The following is a 23639-nucleotide window of genomic DNA, read 5'->3' on the forward strand; positions in this document are numbered from 1 at the left end:
CCCAACCGGTTGTGAGTGACGCAAGCAAAGTTTCTGGTACAGCCACGATGGTACAAGGCCATCATAAGACTCGTGAAGTGATAAGACCAGTTTCCAAAGGTTACTCAGTAACTCTGCGTTTTATATATACACACACAAACACACATTGCACGCGCCATGCACACATGCACGCTAATAATGCAAAACATGTTTAGGGTACACAAACACATAGAGCCCGTGCATACAAACGATCATGCGCAAATAGAATCAAGATGGAGGTGAAACACACAGCAGACACGTGGTCTTTCCAGATGAACGGCACTTCAAATGACCGCAGAAGGAACGGCGGCAGCGTGCCCAAGACCAAAATCACCCGGAATGTGCTCAGCCTCATTGGATATTGCAAAGCTAAGCACGAGTTAAGGATGGGTTCGAACACGGATGGAGTGAACACCACCACCACCAAAAGGCTTTCCAGGTGTTGTAGTCGTGGGGCTGTTATATGTGGCCAGTGGCAAGTGTCAGTCCCCCCCCCTCTCTTATGCGTGGTGGGTTTTCGCCTCCGACAAAGCCAAACATCCCGTTGCAGGGCCCTCTTGAGTCCTGCGACTTAGGCTTCCCTTGGTAACCAAGGGACGTAATTTGCTATGCCAGAGAGTGGTTGTGAGACTGTAACAAGTCCTTTAAGGGCAAGCCAACTATGTAAAAAAAGAGGAAGACCTAAAGCCAGATGGTGGCGTTGATGGTGAAACTGTAAAAGCAGATCTTCTTGGGAGGGCGGGCGTAGACTGTGGGCACGAGCAGAAGGAAGGAAGCGACGGCGAGGTGTGGCGACGGTGGAGACATCAGGTGGTATTAACCTGCCGACTTTCACTGGAAAAATCAGGATATTTGTGGCCAATGCAATGTTTACACTGGCGTGGTCGCACTACAACTACGAGTGAAACACAAAAAAATCGAATTAAATTATATCGCCGATGTGTTTTCAAGGTTGTACCGTATGCCGTTTCAGAATTATGTCCAACGTTTCGCTCGACATGCCGGGCGTCACTGAAAAAGCTCGCGATGGCCAGGATATATTACGTCCCACACCTGGTATGCAGGGGGTCAGGGGTTCCATCGGAACCCTGACGATGTCCGTTGCATATTTGGAGTTCGCGTGTTCTCTCTCTCCCGTTGGTGGCCGCGTGGATTTTAGTCCGAGCTTGTCCAGTTTTAGCCGCCCCCTCCCCCCCATATTTATAAACACGCGTTTCGATTATTTGGCTGCTACTAAAAATGCTCATATTTGATGATGATGAAAGCCACTTCGATGAGCTATTATGTGTGGCCAGAACGCCTCTTAAAAAGAGCTCGCAAAGCTCAGTGGGCTTTACCTGGTAAATAAAATGTAGTTTACTGGAGTAACAAAACATCCCAAACTCACTGGATTTCAGAAGATACTGATGCCATGAACTCAGAAGATAATTCGTTCCTGAAGATGCCCGTGGAGCAAAACGTTGGACGCCGTGCCAAACTGGAGAGCTTGTGCGGCATTACTGCCAACATCTTGGGCAGCAGTCGAACTTAAATCCTGCCACAACCAGTCCTGGGTTGTGCTCTTGCCCCAAAGGGAGGTCCTTGTTGCGCACAAACCTACTCCACCTGTCGAGTGCAAAGAAAAAGATGCCCCCATATATATCCTTAACAGACTGTTGGGGGGAGGGGGGGTAAGTGCTGTTTGCGAGCACCTATGAAGACGACACGGCACACGAGGGGGTGGGTGGCCAGCACCACGCCCGGCTGCCTTTGTCTCCCTAGTGGCGATGTTTACTACACACCGCACCAGGTACTCATGAGGCAGAGTCGAGCCAAGGGGAGGTCCAGGACCGGTTCAGACAATCGTGACTGGTGTTGGCCATGAGCGGGAATCAAACTCGGGTCTGAGTTCGTAGCCAAGCGCACGAACTGCTACATTACTACTCCCCTGTCGACTGCGCACACCTGAACAGGTGGACGGGTGGGCAGAGAGGTCAGTATTGCTGTGCGTCACTCCCTGTACCCACCACTCCCGCAAAACCCACGCCTTCCCCTTTCCTTTGTTTTGCTACTCTGTGTGTGTGTGCGCGCACACGTGTTTGTGCGTTCGTGTTCCTCTTGCTAAAAAGCCGCTTAACCCCAAGCGTTGTTTTTAAGGAAACACGCAGGCGGGTTTGCCCGTCTGTTTTTTTTTCGCCCTGTCGAATTTGACCTACGTTAAATCGGCAACGACCATAATCTATCCACTGCCAAATGAGGGCCTTCCCAAGCCATCACCATCTCTGACGGTCCTGTGGCAAAGAAATCGGGCTGGCATCTGCACAACTTAAGACTCATTCTAGATGTCACCACTTGCATTTTCCACGGATAACAGCAGCCCTGGGACATAAGACACATGGCAATACCACATTGCTATGGGCCGGCGAGGGGGCAGTCTGCCCACTGGACAACCATTCCAGACCTCCTCCTTGGACCTCATTCGGTTGTATCACGGAGAGACTTAATCCTGCCATAGGAACGAGGAATTTCGACCACTGGCTTGGGGGGGCCACCACCAGAGATGGAGACATGCCGCGCCACCTAATTTTGCTCGTGCAGGGCAGCACGCGTTTGCTTTTTCCCCGATAACGAACGATACAGGGTGTTCCATGGGGGGGGGGGGGGGGCCTTATCTGTGGCCTTCCAACAGCAATGACAAAAATAAAAAAGGCGTATCAATTGATTCGGCTGAATGCGCCGTCCATCACGGGGCTCAAAGGGCAATCACTAGCAGGCACTGCGAGGCCTTCACATTAGTGTCATGTCTCTATTCCTCAGTCCACGAACGCCCGGACAAAGCACATGGTTGCTGCGAAAGTCAGTCGCTTTGATTGTTACCAACACTGGAACTGGATCCGATTATCAATTCATCCACGACCTTTGGAATGGATCATCTACTCCGTAAAACGATTCTCGCAACAATAACACAAACAATCGATGATAACAGCAACAACACACACAGACACACTAGGAAGGCTATAGCAACAAGGCACGAGAGCCAATCACTTTCATGGAAACCTATTGCAGAATTCTATTGTTACTGCTGTGATGACACAAACCGTAGCCTAAGGGTTAGCATTAAGGTTGGATGGGTGTTGGCAAAAAAACACAAATAATGGAAATGCATGTTGCTTCATTGCACGACAATCTCATTATAGTCGCTTAATTAAAAACGCATACATTATTTGTGCACACTCATTACCGAGTGTATTGTGGGTATTAACGATCACCCAAGGGCCTGAATAACCAAAGGCACATCGTCCCTCTGCGGTAACCCCTCGTATGTGTGGTGTGTTTTATCTAGGTACTCCGGTTTACTTCCACTATGAAGGGACACCACCTGTGGCCACGGGAGACTTGGAATAATATCCCAATGGAAACGAATGAAAAATTTGTACGGATTACAAACATGCACATCGATAAAACGAAGCTGAAATGGGCGACAAAGAAGAATGGTGAGGGGTACACTTGGAATTAGAGAAACAGGGGGGAAAAAAACAACGATTAGGGAGCACACACCCACTGTGAGACATCGTATTGATGGCCAATGGTCGAGAACAACCACAGAGTGGCAGCCGAAGGAGGGAACACGCCCAAGAGGTTGTCATGGAACAATTAAATCAACCGGTTGGTGTGTACGGTGCTAGATGGATTGTTGCGCATTGCAATACGGCGAGAAACGGTGACGCCTCACGGAGGTATTCAGCCGATGATGATGATGTTGATAATATAACATCTTTATGAAGCTGAGTAGAGTTGGGTTACGAGATAGTGTGGGAGCCACGTGGGCTGTAGCGTCAGACCAAGACAAACGGTGCCAGACGATACGGGGTGGAGGGAGGCGCAGGAGGTTGCACCGCACACCTCCCAAGGGACCATCGGTGGATGTCACAAACCACACATGTTTTCCCTCTCTTTGCGCCGAGTCCCAAAGAAAAAAAGTGGGCATAACTTTTCCCACCCACCTGCCTGCCCACACATCGTCCAGCGGCTGGGAGGGCAACGATAAACATTTAAACACGCGCTTTTTTTCCGCCCTCTCTCTTCTTCTTTTGAAAGCAAATAAAAAAATATCAAGTCAGACGTCAGGGTCACGGTAGTGACAAAAGTTTCGGAACAGCACGATCCTCCATCTGCGTGGCCTAGGCTTGCGGTAACAGCATCGTGCAACAATTCACACTGCTGCAAGAAGGTAGTGTGTTCGTTAAAAAAAAAACTTTTGCGTGCTCACCGCTCAAGATTTCCCAGGCACAGCGGTGCAGCGTTGCACACACTCTGCGGTAAGTCAACGGTGGTTTGTCGAAGGTTCATTTGCCACCGAATATTTCCCCCGTTGCTGGTAAGACCGGGGTATGGTGGCATGTGACCAGTAGTAGCCACAGCCATAGAGAGGGATGTGTATACTGGACGTGGCATGCTCGGTGTGGAAATATTTTTTGGGTCACGGACCCGAAGAAAACCGGTTGATATTAAGCCCCGGCTGGTTGCCCTGCAGATGAACCGACAGAGGAATGTGGAACTTCCACCACTTGCTCAGGGCTGCAAATAGACGATGATCACTCTTCCTATACTATACATCACCTTGTCCCTTTGAGATGATATTGTTTGGTCTTCAAATACATCAATGTGATAGTCGGTCCCTCTCCCCACTCTGTAACTTCACACAAGACTACTGTAGTCTTCAGTGTTTCTAAGATTCGTTAGCCAGTTAATAAAAAAAAGGTATTGGTGGCCAATCACAAGCAGTCGTATGCATAATGTGACCAAAGGCACTCTTCCAGTAATCTGAGCATAGAATTTTTTTTGTAGAGCCACGATCTCATTATTTAAGTAATCAATGGCTCTGCCTATTAGAGAGTCGATTAACACGATGAATTGGATAGCACGAAAATTGTAAGAAAAAAAGTATAAGTTTAACCTCTTTTCCCACGTGTGCTGCTGAACGGGAGGTGACAAGTGGGAATTGGCAACTTTGTCAACATCATCAGCCGCGTCGCACTGGCCATGGCCTGTCGGGGGCTTTCCTGCCTTCAGGCTGCAAGAGTGGCCGGCATTTTTCAAGCGGCTCAAGTAATCGACCACAAAAAAAGTATTAGATCACATTTAAAATAAAAAAATGTATCGACTGGATCGATGAACCACGAGCAACGATGAATGACGAAACACACGTGGGGGGGGGGGCCCCCTAATCCACATCTGCTACCGCAGCTGTGAAGCATCTTGCGTGTCGGTCGCACGATCGTAATGTGACCACCGCAACGTGACGAGCGACGGGTGCATCGCCCCACGTAGGCAAACCAATCGGCTGGCTGGTCAAACTCAGTGATGTTGGGGGGGGGGTGGGGGGTGCAAAGCAGAAGGAGGGTGGTGGCGAAAGGAGGGGCATGGGAAGGATCGTTTTCCAATTCGAGTCGGCTTTGATTCGTTGTGGAGCGGACGGTTCAGTGAAGCCAGCGCCGCCTCTCCACGCTTGTGCAACGTGCCACAAAGCACAGGGTCTGTGCTTGTTCAGGGGGCTTTCAAAACGATCTGTGTTTGTCTCTCATCATGCCTCCTTCTGGGTCTCTCCCCCTGTTTCTGTGGCTCTCTGTGGCCTTGCGTCAGTCTCTCGCTGCAGCTCTGCAAGTCTCTTGGCCTATTTTTCACGTCGTGTCTCTGTCCTAGTCTCTTTGTGTTGGTATGTACCTCTCCATTTGTCTGTGTGTCTCTCTTGGCGTCTCCCACCATTTCCTTCCCTTCATGTCTGTGTGTCTCTATATCCATGTGTCCGTCTCGTCATTATACCTGCCTTTTTTATGTCCCTCTCATCGTCCACCTCTCTGGATCTCTCCCTATCGATTTCGCTGCAGGTCACCCTGAATGCCTGTATTCTGATGCATGTCTGTCAAGGGATTTGTGTTACTTCCCTCCCCGAAACCTGCACAGGGTTCTGCTTCGTGTTGAGATGACTCTCGGTGTAGCGAGGGTTCAATTAGCCACATCTCCTCGCGAACTTGAGAGCTGGCGAGACGTGGGTAGGAGATTCTCGATGGTAGCGATGGTTCATCGAGGTAAATCTGCCTGGACAAACGGGACAGCTGGTGGTGATGCCAGGAGGCATGATGAGAGACAACCAGTGGGAAAATCAATACTTCAGAAACCGAATATTCTTATAGCAATGATTCAGAGGGAACGAATTCTGTTTGGAGGAGTCGGGAAGGTGACGGTGGTACACTACCACGCAAAGTTACGAGTCAGAGACAGAATCTTCTTTGGCAAGCCCGACAGTTGAGGGTTTGGGAAAGTTCAGTTGTGTGGTTATGGTTCACGGATCGAACGTGCTTTGCAAAGCTGGGGATGTGACGATGGGACATTCGCGGTGTTGCAAAAAAGTTTAATTTCCGTAGTCACCTTCTTGGTTCTTTCGGTAAAGTCACGTAGAAGGGAAATAATAAAATAATAAAAATAAAACATAATAAAATAATTCTCACGACGTTTCGGCCACAACGCAAGCAGCCGTCCTCAGGTGAAGAACAGGTCTGTCGGACAGACAGGCTGAATGACACTGTCTTTCCGACAGACCTGTATTATTTTATTATGTTTTTTTATTATTATTTCCCTTCTACGTGACTTTACCGAAAGAACCAAGAAGCCGAATCCCTGCAGTCACGAAAGCTTTAAATCGAAATTTACCGTAGTCACGTCTGCTCGGCGAGATGGGGGGGGGGAGAGCTAAGGGACGGAGGGTGGATGGGCGGCAGAGTTCGCCACAACCCACCACACACACGCCGGCACGGACAGGAGAAGAAGAAGATCCTGGCGGCAGGCCTGTGTGCGTGCGAGGGAGCCCTCCCTCCCCACTCCCCGAGCCATGAATATTTAAACGAGCCGCATCTTTTCACACTGCTGCTGCTGCTGTGGCCGCTGCTCCAATAAACGCTGGCGGTGTACGTGACACGCGTGGCTCGGCACACCGGGCCAAGTGTGGCAAGTACACTACTCAGTTCATTATTTATTTACCCCCACCGCGGGCGGCAGCTACGGCTGCATAGGCCCCAATGAGCCCAATGTCGTCGGCTCTCGGAGGCAGACGATGGGCGGCCACCATCACCACTGTTGTGGAGTGACTCATGCAGCCAGCTATGGCTGTAGGGTTTTGGTAGTACATGTGGTTTATGCCATTTATTGTGAAAATTCTGTCACAGTTCCTATGATCACCGTTTCTCATTGCTTTCATGGCTTTATTTTGGTGATTTCGAAAAGTGTATTGGTTTAGCCATGTTTGTTTGTTGTAGTACAGAGTTAGACTGATGGCCTTAATTTAAGTTGTCTTGTGGTTGTTGTTGGTTGTTTGTCTTGCATCCCATTGGGATTTTTGCACAGTGTTGGTGTACGGCGATTTTTTTCTGCAAAATTTTGCTGTCTTTTCTTGGATTTTCTGTTTGCACTTAGTCACATATTCACTTTAAGATATTTTTTGTTCATGTTTCTTTTGTTGCGGTTACACCCGATTCAAGAGCCGAATGGCTCACAGGGCTATACCTAATAAATGAACTTGAACCAGGGCTTGCCAGGCGCTATAGGCGTGGGGCTGAGAGGAGTGGCCAGGACATGGCCGTGCCGATATGATCGGTCTATTCCCCTATGGGATAGGGTGTTGCCCCCTCGCACGGGTGGGTTTTCGACGAGTGCACCGGTTCCTTCACACATGTATCAACACCTATTGACTGAAAACATATTGAACTATATATGGAAAGAACTGCAGAACAATTGTTGGCACCAGCTCACCGCCTGGCAGCTTGTTTGTGGTTTCTACTTAGCAAATGTTACAGATGCAATTTGCATGAACGACGCTATATTAAATTAATAATTACATATTTATATGCGTGGTGGGGTTTCTCAGACTTCTCCAGGTTTCTCCCGCATGAAGCCAAACATTAATTAGAAATGGAAACGTCCAAATATCCCAATGAAGGGCCCTCCTGAAATCGAGTCTTGAGACTCAGCGATGCTTTCCTCTGTAAAAATGTGTTTAATTATTAGCATTATGTACCTTTCAGAGGATAGGCCAGCTAAATTGACATACGCAATAATATAACTTTATAGTTTCCACTGCTCACGTCAGAGCACATGTCAACAGACATCAATAAAATACATTGTTTACCGCCGAGCCATGCGTGACGTTATAAGTTCAGGGTGGGTAAAGTACAACAAGATCAGACACCAGAGTTTATTACCCAGGAGTCAGAGAGAGAGCGGATTGATGGGAGGGTGGCTGGGGTAATAGGATAAGAGACAGGGAGCGGACCAATGAGAAATGCATCATTGTTTACCAGGAGCGTGGTAATGATATGGACCATGATTAAGACTCGGGGTCCAGATTCGGTACGTGAACATACTTTTCACCGTTAGGGTAGGGATAGAATTTACAGTGGTGTAAAAATATACATGGGTGGAACAGAGGCAGTGGTTGGCACACTGGGCTATAAACCCAGCGACCTGAATTCCATTGCTGGCCAAGACTAACATCAGTGGCGAGTGATATCGGAACCACTTTTAAGTCCTCCGCTCAACGCCCTGCACAGATCAGGATGGTGAATTATGGTGAAACAACTCCCAAGCTATGCCCACTTCCTCAAGTAGTGGAATGACAAGAGGCTTGAAACGATCATTATTAGAGTAATTATAACAGCAACGTTGTACCTGCGGCCACACCACGAGAAGGGGCATATATGCAGAAAGGTGCGGGAGAGGGAAGAGAAAGAATGGTAATTAAGGGGAAAATTTAATGGAAAAATGGAAGCAAAGGGGTCAGGAGAGATGGAGAAGAGGGAGGAGGAGGCCAAATAAGGGGCCTCGACGCTTCTACACGGAGCAGAGTGCGTTTTCACAGGAGGCGGGGAGAGGGGAGGGATTCAGAATTGGGGTGGCCACACAGAAGTCACGTGATCTATGACTAAATTGCAATACATTAGGAACAGAGTGTAAATTAATCAATTAACATTCATGCTTAAGCTAACATTGCACGCATTGAATCGTGCGTGTACAAATCACTGTTCATCAACTCATTGTAGGCAATGGGTTCACTTGACCCCTTCAGCCACTATAGGCACGACCATTCACCACACCGTTAATAAAAAAAACAATAATCAATTCTTGAATCGCATCATGACCCTTCATTAAGAAAAGTCATTAAATCGCTGGCAAGGTCAACCACCCGACCTCTAGAGAATATATTCCGTGAACAGTGTCCGATTCCTCAAAACAAACTTGACCGTGACCCAGAGAGAGATCGGAGCCAGAAGAACCCGTTTGACAAACAGGAGCGGTGCTGCATCTCAACAGGCCCTCGCCGGCTTCCAAACCGGCGCAGGTCGACCAATGGTATAATCAACACACGCCAACTCGGTACGGGCCAAACGCGATCCCCTTTTTGTTTCGCAAGCGCGCGGCCCCATTTAAAAGAACACACCGCATTCTCGTACTTGTCCCAGCGCTGACCAGCAGCAGATCGATGGGGCCACCGCCGCTGACGACAATACTCCTGGCGGCTTCAGAGAAAACCCCCATGCGTTACAATAAGAGGTAAAGGTGCAGCCCTGCTATTGCTCAATCACGCCACTGTTGGCGGAAGGACCTCCACCAGAGGATGGCTCTAGAGGGCCCCGTCTAGAGATGGAATTTTGACGAACTTGCGCACACTGGCCAGACCGTCTCGGATGACCGTGGGAGGACCCACACTTTACCCCACCACATATACGACATGCCGATCGATGGGCAGAGATGGGGAGGGATGAATTGAACTTGAGACCACCGCTTCAAATGCCGCGCCAGGAGATCAAACCGAACAGGAGGCTACCTCTGGATTGCAAGTGCAGTGCGCGAACCATGACGCCACGGTAGCTATCCCTACAGTCTTAATAACGATAAAAAAACAACAACAACCACCACCAGCACAGGGCAGACAATGCACGTCATTACATTGTTCTGCTCATTTCCTGCCGATTTACTTAGCGGTGCATGTCCGAAAGAGAGAAAAAAAAATCACGCAGACGTAAACAATAAAATAAAAAGGAAGCCAAATTTCCTAACTGCCCAGACCAAAAAAAAACCACACGCACACACAACCCGGTCCACTTCTGCGACCTGTATTTGGTAAATGTACAGAATGTTCAGGCTTGTGTTTTTGGCATTAATTTCTCAGCACCGATAGAGTTTTTTTCTTTCTTTCTGGAAGCTTGAGAGAGCCAGACAGGGAGGGAAGGTGGGAGACGCTGGTCTGAATTTGAAGTGCGGCAGGGCCGAGCGAGGCAAGGGACGGGATATGTGGGGGTGAATTCATTGCAGGGCGAGAGGCAAGGAACGACATCGCGCGATTGATGTAAATGAGATTAAAATTATATAATAAAAATAAAAAAACACTGAGATGGAATGAGAGAGAGAGAGAACAAGGCGTGCATATGAATAAAAGATGAATGTGAAGAGACAGTAGACAGGCTTGAGATGGGTGGCACGACAGTACACATTGAACAGATAAGGAGGAGACGGTGATAAGAGAAAAATATAAAATATCCGAGCACCATTGGTAGTGAGGTGTGTGATATGTGCGGTGAGCGAGGTGTGAAAGTTGGATCCCTGTAGCACGTGGTGTGTACTCGTGTGCGTGTGGTGCATTTGGTACAGGCCGAAAGCATGAGGTGTGGTGTATGGCTGTCCATGGTGTATGGTGTGTGTGTGTTGAAGTTGGATGTGCGTGGTGTGTGACGAGGTTGGATCTGCATGACGTATGATGTGTGTTGTATGTATGTTGAGCTTCTTTCGCACCGTACATAGCCAACCGTGCTAAATCGGAGGTGTTGAAGAGAGCGCTCCATGTGCGACACATGACAAAACGTTGAGCCAGGTCGTTCATGCTGTGACCTCGTCGCTGTGCATTACTCCGAGTGGTGTAATGTATGGTGTATGTTGAGGCTGTCACTGCAAAGTGTGAGAGCGATGAAGCGGTTAGCACGCTGCGTGACGAGCCGGGCGACCCGAGTTCGATAACCGCTCATGGCCAACACCAGTGACAATTGTCTGAACCCGTCCCGGCTCTCCCCCAAGTTGATTCAGCCTTAAATTAGTACCTCGTTCAATGTGTAAACATCGCCACTGGGGAAACAGAGGTGGTCAGGCATGGTGCTGATCACCCATCCATTCACGTACCATGCCGGCCTTCATTAGGTGCTCACTAACAGCACTTTCCCCAAGTCTGTTAAGGCTACAAGGGGGATCTTTGCTTTGTGTGTAGGCTCACTATCCATAGTGTGTGATGGTGTGTCTTTCTAGGCTCACCATCCGTGGTATTTGATGTACGGTGTTTCTCGAGGCTGGATATATGACACGTGGTGTGCGTTGAGACTCGTTTTCCATGGTGCGTGATATATCGTGTGTGGAGGCTAACTATCCATGGTGTAAGATAAATGGTGCAAATTAAGGCTGGCTCTGCATGCTGCGCGGTGTTGTATAAAGTACAGGCTTCATTCGTCTGCACGGTGTGCGATATACGTTGAGGCCGCCTCTCCAACGCACAGTGCGTGGTGCGCAGTGGTGTGGCCGATTCCGCCAGGGCGCGGATAACACGGCACGCGTTCCGAGCCACCTTCACAATGCGTTCGGACGCTGTGGCGTGGCCACTCCCCGTGGCGGTCGCATGGTGCGTGGCGTGTGACATGTGCGCCCCTCTCACCTTGGAGATGAGCTCGTCGTGGTTGGCCAGGTGGGCGCGGCAGTGCACGCAGCTGTACTTGCGGTGGCAATTGGTCAGGTACGCCTGGAAGGTCTTGGACTTGCTGAGCTTCACCATGGTGCCAGGGTCGCTCCGTCACCTTCTCCCCTGGCGGCGCGCGCGCGGGCAGGCTGGCTGCTCCCGGTCCCAACTTTAGAGCTGCAGCGGCTCCCTCTCTCTCGCTCTCGCTCACTTGCTCTCTTTCCACCACGAAGGTCCCTCTTCCTCCTTCTCCTCCTTTCCTTCTCGCTCGCCCGGGCGGCTCGCTGCTCAATAGCTCTCGCACCCGCTCGCTCCTTCTGCTCGGCAGTTTGGATCAGCTGCACGAGTCTGCCGGTACCTGTCGACAAAAAATGAAATCACGGGGCCATTTAGCAATTGAATAGGGGGTGACAAACACCCTTTTCCAAGGCATGTAAAATGTAATATCACAGAAGTTCTATGACATCTCCTTCCTGGGCGTTTTTTGATACGAGGTGTTGTGCTGATCACTGTGAAAGTCCCAAGTGGAAGGTTACATACATCTCATGACGTGACATCGACAGCACATTTATAAAATGGGAGAAAATTTTAATTTGCAAAGTACTTGCAACCAAAATGAGTGTGGGGTGGAATTAATCTCCACTGGCAGTGGAAATTCCACATTCCTATGACAAGTCTCAGTCACTCTATCCATAGCACAACAGCACGGCGACGTTTACATTTTGCAAGTGTCAAGTGAGCATGCAAGCTATTGAACCTGTCTGTTCACGTGGTTGCCAAGGTTCCATTCCAGATTCAGCCTGCCAAGTAATCTTTGCGTTAAACCAACACACCAGCTGTTGTAAAGTAATGTTTTTTTTATTTGTGTAAAAGCCACTGGGCTGCAAAGTGCACGAGTGCCATAGATCAGTTTCTCAACTCCAGTCATCGCAAACCTCTGCGGCAGCTCCCCGCGATTTCCAGCCATCAGATGTGTGTGTGGCGATTTAATTTACGTATTAATTTAAAAAAATACATTTCTAAATCACAAAAGGGTAGACTGTGTGGGAGCATCTTGGAAGACTGGAGTTGAGATACACAGACCAAATGCCAAATTTGAATATTGTAGACAACCACATTAGCATAATCAAACAATATTATGCGAGACGCCATCAGGAGATCTGGCTCATTAGTCTACATCCTAATTTAAATAGTCTGGCACTGATGTAAATGCATGCACACGTGTAATACAGCACTTATTTAAAAATAAAAAAATTACAGAATATATTACATTTTTGTAACAAAAATAAAGCTCATAATTCACCACACTGATCAGTGCGGGTTGGGTGAAGGGAATTTCAATGACATTTGTTGCAGTGCCCTCTACTGCCCACAACGCCTACGACACCCAATGGTTGGCCGTGCAGGCTCAAACCTGCTCCGCTTCCAAGATTTCATGGCCAAGGGTACAACAACATCCCAAGTGATGTTGCTGTTGTAACTTGCTGATCTGCCCATACTGGACATTTGTGCCAAAGAGCTTCATAGCTCATTGGCTTCCTCCCATATAAATAAAGATTCCGATTTGGTCAAAGGTCATAATCTGCAAAAAACGAATTCAACCAATTCATCTGCAATTGAGCAGTATGCAATACTCATCTCGCAATGTCGGGAAGTGTTCAAAATAATTGTCGGCCCTTGGTTAAGCCAGTGCTGGATGAGGGCCTCTCCATGCCTTGTGGTGGGGTTATTTAACCATACTACACCATGGAGATAAAAAAAAAACCTGCTGTTGATTTCATGGTGACAATGATGATCATTATAAAGTCTGCACCTGCAACAGCTAGCACTGGCAGCAAGTGGACAAAAGAAGGCCTATTCAAGTTTCCACAGCAGACGGACACACTCAACCCACGTGCCACTCCCGTGTTAGTACAACAAACAAACAAAACCAAAGGTCAACAAACCAGACAATACACGAAGGCGTCTCTTTCAGAAAGGCCCAACCGCACGTGGAATCTTCTATTGTGCGTCTGTGTTTTCTTTTATAATTCATTGGATGTACAGCCACCGCTCGGTACAGTAAAAAAATATATACACATTTTATATTGTCAGTGAACAGACACCGTTTACAGAAAGACCCCCAAGAGGGACAATCTATCGAAATAGCCTCGTTAATTCTAGTAATCTTATCTGGCCAATGAGAGGGCTATAGGCACGTTTGAAATGATTTGTAAGATTATAATCAGGGTCCAATGTCACTGAAGATGTTTGATGAATTCGCTGGCAGATGAAGAGGCACCCGAATCGAGTAGCCACAGCTATAGTGAGATGAATACTGGACGTGGAGTGCCGGGTGTGGAAAAGTCAATCTCCAGGTATGGCAGCTTATGCGATGGACATTCCCCCCCCTTAAATCCCCTAGTATTCTTGTTCTGCCAGCTGCGCACCTGGGTACAACAACACAATCGACTGGGCAATCGAGTGCGATGGAAGAGTAGGCCAAACACCCTGGAGCGCCGTCTAGTGGGAGCCCCTTTCCTGCCAGCAGTGACGTCACAATGCAATTGATGGGCTGCACATTTGCATTTCATAACCAATTCACCCACATCCTCCGATGGTTTCCATTATCTTCTTGGTTATTTCGGTAAAGTCACGTAGAAGGGAAATATAAAAATAAAAAAAATCTGATATTATTATATTTTACTATATTATTTAATGTTTTCTTTTTATTATTTTATTATTTCCCTTCTACGTGACTTTACCGAAAGAACCAAGAAGATGAATCCCTGCAATCACGAAAGCTTTAAATCGAAGGTTTCCATTATGTGAAGATATATTTGTAAAGACTGCCTAGTTTTGTACTGGGGTTTTTTTCGTCTGCAGTTTTAGTTGGCTCTATTAGCATGCACGTAGCAGCATACAGTATTATAATTTAATTTACGTTACTTGGAAAACAAATTATGGAAATTACTGCTTATGCAAACCACTAGACATTGCTTGGAACGTGGGAGAGAGTTCACACACGCGTAATATTTATAATTAGTTTTGAGCCAACGACCGGCACCAAACCTGTACAAGCGAGAAATTAGCTAAGCAACAATGTGAAAGAGACAAATGATTCATCACTCTGTATTATTTTATCTAATTAGAATTTTCCAAATCACCAGAAGCTTACTTTAAAACGACTCATCCTGGTATACGTAGAGTTTCTCTCACCCGGTTACACAAATACGACTTTATGAACGTGTAAATCAACTTACACATAACTATATATTACACACACGTCTAAGTTGCAAACTATATTGGTGATACCGCATGGCTATCGGTGCACAAGCAGAAATAGCAAACTCATAATCGTCAACAACACTGCCCGAAAAGGGTATAATACCAGGCGACGTTTCAGGCGATGGACCTACTTTATGGCACATACATAAAAGACCATTGCCCGAAATGTCGCCTAGAAGATTTTGCTACTTTCATGACCAGCTCTATTGACGAAAATTACTGGTAGGAACCTCCTGGTTACACCAGCCCACAGGGGATTATTGTGTCCGTCCGTCGGAGAGGGAGGGGCTGGTCACCCCAGTGGTGCCCTTATAAAAAACTCAACGTTTCTAGATTTGAAGCTTTCGTGACTGCAAGGATTCATAACTCTTAGGTTTTTTCGGTAAAGTCAGGTAGGTAATAAATAAATAATAATAAAAATAATAATAAAAATAAAATAAATCTTATTTTATTCCTATTATTATTTTCTATTATTTTTTATCAAATAAAATATTTAATATTTTATTTCTATTATTATTTTCTATTATTTTTATTATTATTATTTTTACCTACGTGACTTTACCGAAAAAAACCTAGGAGTACTCAACGTTTCACCTACTCACGCCGGCTTGTGCCCGCCCTCAGTCGGGCATATTTGCGGAATACACCACGCCGCATTTGATCCTGCAGGCCATTGACCGAGCAACCCAACGTGTTGCTACCAGCTCCCTCCGCAGCAGGAATGTGTTTTAAGTTGACGCCTACCAAGTTGACAGCATCCTTCAGACCGTCTGTAAGTGGCGTCACGTAACCCCTGCCGCCACTAGGAGGCGCTACAACTGCGCTTTGTTTTTGTACACAAATTGTGTTTTTAAATCGGATTTGCCGAAGCCAAACCATCTAATGGCCAAATTCCTATTTTGTGCCGCGTATTTAATGCGGGGCGCATGTAATACTACACCATGCGCCACTACCCAGTATCGGGCATTGTTTTGTACTTTTATCTACTTATATCTGTGCGTTACTAGAGCCACCGTCTCCAACGTGATGTACTGTAAAATATAAATACTGCTGCCGCTTACGTTCATGCCCTTCCAAATATAATAGTTGTTATCGAATGTCGTGGCGGTGTGAGCGGGCAGGTACAAGGATCACGTAGACATGCGGACCGATGGTGGTGGTGGTGATTGATGGGGGTGTTACAGACAAGACCGAACACGTACACACAGGGAGACACCCCCATACGCAAATAACCACGTGGATATACACATGCAGTACAGACACGCCGTGCAAGTCATACGCAGTAGAAACACACGCAGACATTGATATTTACACGTGCACACACATGCGTAGGTAACACAGCCATTAGGTAGACACCAAACATAATTACCTGTCAATCCCGTATCGGTGCCCTATGTTATCACAGACCAATTTAGACCTTATTGGTCACCCCGTGCCACTTAGAAATATCAACGTTCATCATATAAAGTCCCATCACAAGGAGAGAAACACAACCGAATAAGAGAGTTTATTTTTGTTGCCAATATGGACCTGAAAACTCAACTTCCCTGTACAAGAATACGGGGTTAACCCTATGGGTTTGGCACGATATGAACCACACAATTACATTCACACGGACACATACATACACGGCTTGCCATTCGCAACTAAGCGATGTTTACCATAACATTCATGGCAGGCTAGGTGCACACACACAGATAAAGATCCCCCATATAGCCTTAACAGACTGTAGGGGCAAGTGCTGTTAGCGAGCACCTATGAAGGCCAGAACGGTACACGAGGGGGTGGGTGGCCAGCGCCACGCCCGACCGCCTTTGTCTCCCCAGTGGCGATGTTTACACACCGCACCAGGTACTCATTTCAGGCCGAGTCGACCTAGGGGGGGGGCCCAGGACCGGTTCAGATAATCGTCACTGGTGTTGGCCGTGAGCGGGAATCGAACCCGTGTCTCCGGGTTCATAGCGCAGCGCGCTAACCGCTACACTACCGCTCCCCATAAACACACACACAAAGACACACAACACACACATAAAGACACACAACACACACATGTACTGTGGCCACGTGTGTCATAAAAACAAAACAAATGTAGCAGATTGATGTACAGTAGACGTGCGATAAATAATTCGCAGCTCTTGATCAATCCACTGCTAGACGATGGGCTTGGGTGACAGGGGCGATAGAGATGGCAGAGACACAGACACACACAACAAAGGCACATACATGATACAAGCCACATCGACAAACACGTGTGGTCACGTACAGTAACCGTGCACAGGGCCACGTTGCTACAACGGGCACACGCACACAGCATCAACTATTTTTATTATCACACAACCCATCTGCATGATTATATTAACCTATTAAAGTAATCGTGGTGGAGATAATGATAATGTTCGTGTGGCGTTGTTATGAAAGTGTTTAGACTGTACCCCTACACCTCGTATCGGAACGTGGTAAATGGTGAACAATGCGCAAACACAATTTTTTATACAAAAGCCACAGCAAGAGACAATACAGGAGATATACACACGACAGAGCGACACAAACATCGCAACACAATCACTACAAAGGATAAGACGACACAAAGGAGACGTGTTACGAGGTATAAACTATAGCAGACAGCGCAATATAAGGATAACACCACGTGTAGCAACACACATCAAAAAGGTTATAACTACAGTAAACAATCATTACAAGGATCAGACTTACACACCGAAACACAAAACAACATTCACGAATACAAACTCAACAGAAATGCTAAACACTCACACACAAAACCACACGTTACGTCACTGTACAGTAATTAAAAACAGAAGAACACGACGCTGTACAATTTACAAACCACAACAACAACTTAACATTCAGATTTAAAACCACACACACACCGTGGACATGAACAGCAAAATACAACTTTAATGGCTATTCTTTAGTAAATAAAACACACAAACAAAAATATCGGTGTTGGTGTAGAATCAAACGCACACACACACACACAAAAGCTTTGAACAACCGTGACAAAGGCAATTTATTAAAATCAAATCGACATAAACACGCATGTGGACACTGCATAGGGCCGTAACACTGCCAAGTCTGTGTGTGTTGTTGACAGCATCTGCGGCAATACACGGCGCACACGTCTCGAGTTGGGGGGTTATGCGAACAGAATGCGGTATAACCACATTAGACAGTAACACACACAGACACACCAAACACACCGTGACACAAAGACAGTAATACACCCAGACACACACACAGACACCGTGACACAGACAGTAACACACCCAGACACACCAGGACAGACACAATCACAGACACCGTGACATACCAGGACACAGACACAACCAGACACAGACAGTAACACACACCCAGACACACCAGGACAAAGACAACCAAACACACCGTGACACAGACAGTAATACACCCAGACACACACACTAAAACACACCCAGACAGACACACCAGGACACACACAAACAGACACCATGTCATACACAGACACCAGGACATACACCACAACCAGACACCATGACACAAAGACAATGGAGACACAAAAAGACAGAAACAAAGACACAGACAGATCGCCACAGAGAAAACAGCAGGATACACACACACACCCAACCATACCAGGACACAGACACAACCAGGAGACACCGTGACACACAAAGACAGTAACACACCCAGACACCATGACACAGACAGTAACACACACAGACACTCCATGACATACAGACCCACACCAGGACATACACCACAACCAGACAGAAACAAAGACACAGACACATCGCCACACAGAGAAAACACACACCAGGACACACACACACACCAGGACAACGTACCGATTAAACACACGCAGACACAAATAAAACACGTGTACATAGACACAAACACAAGACATACGGGGATAGACACACACACGTACGTAGCAACGGATATACAGTACTCACAATGCGCAAATAGACACAAAACACACCACACAAAGGCAGGAGAGAACCAAGACGCATTTGTCCACCTTCACAAAGGGGACACAACACAACAAAGAAGACACAAACCACACGCAGAAGATTATTCACAAAGGGGGGGGGGGGAAGACGACGACATTGGCGCTACGTACGTGCACACACCGTCAACAAACTCGTTGTTCCTGCTGCACAGCATTTGATACTTACTGGGACGACAAAAGGAGGAAGGGTTGTTGATGTTGTTGGTGGTGGTGGTGGGTAGTGCTGCTGTTAAGACTATAACAGAGTTTGCGAGCTCCTATCCCGCGCACACCTCGCAACAGAAAAGGCAAGCGACGCAGGGGGGAGAAATGAGGATGGATTGCGGGAGAGACGATGTCGGAGGACGACAACGAACGTGGCGAAGAAAAAAAAACTAAAAAATAACAAACAAAAAACCACACGGCGATCGCGAGAACCCGCGGAAGACCGCAGAGAGGCGAAGAGACGCAGACACAATAGAATTATCTCTCTCTCTCACTCCGTGTATATCTCTGTGTCTCTACTGCTAGCTTGCTCTAGCAACCACTGCGTGGTCACAGGGCTAGGTAGGTAGGTAAGTGGCTAGCTAGGTAAGTAGGCACAACAACAGCTGATGATGATGGTTGCAGCAGCAGCGCCTGGGTTTATTTTGACGCGAGAAAGGAGGCGTGGCCTCGCTCCCCCCCCCACCCCACGTGCGCGACCCGTCCGGCCAATCGGCGGCGAGGAAGGAGGTGGGACCTCGCCCCCACCCCACGTGCGCGACCAGTCCGGCCAATCAGCGGCGAGAGAGGAGGCGGGGCCTCGCCCCCCCTACCCCTCCCACGTGCGCGACCCACCCGGCCAATCGGCGACGAGAGAGGAGGGCGAGCAGCGTGCGGCAGTGGCCAATCAGAAGCGAGCGACTTGGAATTGTGTTTTGATTGCTGTAAAGCAGATGGGGGGGCACGTGGGATTTGGTGGTGGTTGATGGGCTGGGATGCACAGAGACAAAGGGTTCGTGTGATGATGGGTCCGTAATAAAGGTTTTTTTTGTGTTGTTAAGGGCCACTGAGCTATGTAGCTCTCTTTCGGAAGCGACTTTGGTGCCACGAAATGTATAGAGCTCAAACGGAGTGGCCTTATCGTTATGTGGAAAGGGACATCGGCCCAAATATTCGTTAAGGCGTAATGTTGAGTCTAAATGTGGAGGGAGAAAAGCGGAGGGGGAAATCCACGCGACCCCGGTGAGGAGAGAGGGAGAGACACGCAAACTCCAAATATACAACAGGCGTGAGAGGGTCGGGATCGAATCCACGATCTCCTGTATACCAGGCGAGGTAGTTAACATCTCATCACCGTGCGAGATGTTAACCCGCCACCACCCGACACAATCAATTAGTAATGTTTGTCAAGTAAACAAAAGGTGCCAATCAGTTACTACAGCATACCGGTGTATTGGAGGAATAAACTCACAATATTTACAATGATGATGGTGATGGTGGTAATGATTTACAGCCCCCCTTCGTCATCCCACTGCTGGTAAAAGGAGACTTCATCTTCACGGACCAGATGTTGTCAATTGGAAATGAGAGTTGTGGCAATCAGCATGTGCATCATCAAGAGCCATGGTCAATCCACTGCTAGATGATGTTCACCCAAAGACACCATGACCTCTCACGACCCTAGCTAGATGCGATGTAATAATATAATACACCTATCGCCTCCACACGGACTGATTAGTGATATAATGAATTGGATGTATTGTTTTACTGTAGTAGTAGTGAGAAGGTTGGCTACATGTGGTGGTGGTTGATGCGTGTATGTTGATGTAAAAAGACGACACAGATTGTAATGATGCTGGTAATGATTTACAGCCATTGTCATTCCAACCGCTGGATTCTATTCGATTCTTCCGTATGGCAATATGTTTTGGAGCTAAATGCCAATGTAGAGTTCTGCTAGCAAGGATAGCGTTGGTGTAGTTTAGCTGTTCCTCCTACCATTGCAGGAGCGCAGGTAAAAGTGGTTTACTATGTGGTCCACATTTAGAGTTGCATTGCCACAATCACTGTGGCTTGCGTCTTTAAAGTTCCATTTTTGAAGGCATGTACATCGGCTTGTTGATGTTCTGATGCGTTTGATGGTTACACCAATGCCGTAAACTTCAGCCATGGTCTATCCACTGCTGGACATTCACCCAAAGCCACTGTGACACCTCACGACCCTAGCTGCGATGTAACAATCCACCAAGCAGCTTCACACGAACTGATGATTAGTGATATCAAGACATGGATTGAGTGTTTCTTTTCTCGACAGTAGTTTGGGCTGGCACCATCTAGTGTTGATGGTGGGTGGATGTGCACGTAGACATCGGTTGATTTGACGATGGTAATGATTTATCAGCCCTTTGTGTATCCGCTGCTGGAAGCATTCACACAAAATGAATGTGCCAAATAACTCGACGCAGAACCCAATTTAAGTACAGTACAGTAACAATATTTTTCACAGTGCTTGTAAACAGAATTTCATTCATATACATACTGATGCGTGTATATGTATGAAATATACACGCATCAGTAAAACATGGACATGTATCATGACGATCGTAAACAAAAATCAATATTAGTCGATGATGTCTCAATGCATTGCTACATTCCTGGTAAGGAGGCGTGATTACATCCGTATAATCAATTAAACAACGTGCGTTCGAGAAAGGATAAGCTGTTAGGAAAATCTGTTTGTGCCAAGAATGCAAGATCTTGAGTAAACGTTTGCTGGTGGTATGAAGGGAGAAAACAATAATTTGATCAGGACAAAATATTTAAAGTCTTCATGTCAAACATTGCTATGTTTATTTTATATCTAAGAAGATAACAATGATTAAGTATGTATATAGTGATTTTTTTAGACATTACCGATGACAGCGGCTGTCACGTGATGTAAACAATGAGCGGCTGACAACGTTTGGACCAATCGCGAGCGACTTCAACACGTGGCGGCAAAGCTCTGGTATTGAGTAAGTTGGGCGTGATTGCCATCTCGTGTTTAAGTTTGGTATCGATACAATTAACAAAAACAGTATACAGTATGCACTAAAAGTGAGTTATAACTTAAACGAGTGGGTGCTAATGTGATTTTATCACAAGCTATTTGTGTAAATTCCACATTCCTATGACAGGGACGTGTGTTTGTTGAACGTTGCTTCCACTGTAAACTAAATTATAAACAATTTTGAGAATAGGTTTTCCCCTTTTTTATGGCAACAAAACAGGTGTTAAGATGTTAAAACACCAAACTGAAACATTTTACAAGGAATCATGTCTGCATTAACCACAATACTTGTGGTCAGAATGCAAACAAAAACGTACTCTGATAATATATGCATTCTTTGAAAATTCCTTGTAAAAGGTTTCAGTTTGGTGTTTTAACATCTTGACACCAGTTTTGTTGCCATAAAAAAGGGGAAAACTTATTATCATATTTTGGTACTGGAAAAGGAGGTCCCATGATATAAACAATTTTTTTTACCAGGTTAGGCCATTCCATAAGCTCTCAAACACACCGGTGTGCTGTATTTGTGACGAGTTCTGTTTACGTGACAACCCTTACTTACTAGTTGGCTGTGTCGGGTGGTGGCGGGTTTTAACGACACATTCATATATTTACGCGCTCTAAACAAAAAAAACCCTCTATTATGGATGATATTGGTCGCGAAAGCCTACCACGTGTTAAACAGGTTAGGCCCACTAAGCTGTATAGCTCGTTTTCAGAAGCGGCCTGCCGACAAATGATGATAGCCCAATGAAGTGACTTATCACGTGGCATTTATAGCAGCCAAATGCTCTGAAGGCACGAATATTCTAAATTTCGAGGGAAAACCCGGAGCACCCGGAGAAAAATCCACGCGATCACAGGGAGAACATGCAAACTCCAAATATACAGCAGAAGTCAGGGTCTGGGATCGAACCCACTACCCCCTGTATACCAGGCGAGGTAGTTAACATCTCCTAGCCACCGCAGAACCACCGTACGTTGTTCCACTATCACTGTAATCCTGTAAAGAAATTCAACTTCGATACGTACAACAACGTTGGTCTAACGTTGGCATGTTAACTCGGCTAGATTTGTCAAGAATAAAAATTCGACAAAAACGCATTGCTAAACAAAGTAAACCAAGTAAATAAAGATATATTGTTCACGAACAAGTTTAAAACATAGTATTAAAATATAAAAAGTATTGTATTTTCTGAAATATAGGATTAATATATGAATATAATTTCATTAAAATTTCAAAAAGCCGGGGTTTAAAGACATTGACTGTACTGAATATTTTGAAAACAATAATGCATATTGTTGAAATACTTTTAGCTATTTTTTATTCATGCTGTCATGCTGATAAACGTTGCAACAAAGAACAAAGTACATTTTATTGTTTATTTCGTGAAGTTGTATAACGGAGGTTGGATTTGAACGCACGACCTTGACTGCCGCCCACTTTGTGGCGAGGGTTGTAATATATTTAAACAAAGTAATAACATCTTCTTGGTTCTTTCGGTAAAGTCACGTAGAAGAGAAGTAATAAAATAATACAAATAAAACATAATAAAACAATTCTCACGACGTTTCGGCCACAACGCAAGCAG

General features: G+C 46.5%; 1 protein-coding gene across 1 annotated transcript in view; it reads right to left on the reverse strand.

The window, feature by feature from the left end:
• The window catches only part of LOC144945298 (protein yippee-like 1), a 52509-nt gene extending 32850 nt beyond the window's left edge, over window positions 1-19659 (reverse strand). The window contains exons 1-2 of the mRNA XM_078873707.1: window positions 19201-19659; window positions 11744-12122 (exon numbers count right to left, since the gene is read on the reverse strand). Of these exons, the coding sequence (XP_078729833.1) occupies window positions 11744-11860 (117 nt within the window). The 5' untranslated portion in view covers window positions 11861-12122; window positions 19201-19659. The remainder of the gene's footprint in view (window positions 1-11743; window positions 12123-19200) is intronic.
• Between the last annotated feature and the right edge of the window lie 3980 nt (window positions 19660-23639).

This window comes from Lampetra fluviatilis, chromosome 37 (genome assembly GCF_964198595.1).
Source record: "Lampetra fluviatilis chromosome 37, kcLamFluv1.1, whole genome shotgun sequence".
NCBI lineage: Eukaryota > Metazoa > Chordata > Hyperoartia > Petromyzontiformes > Petromyzontidae > Lampetra > Lampetra fluviatilis.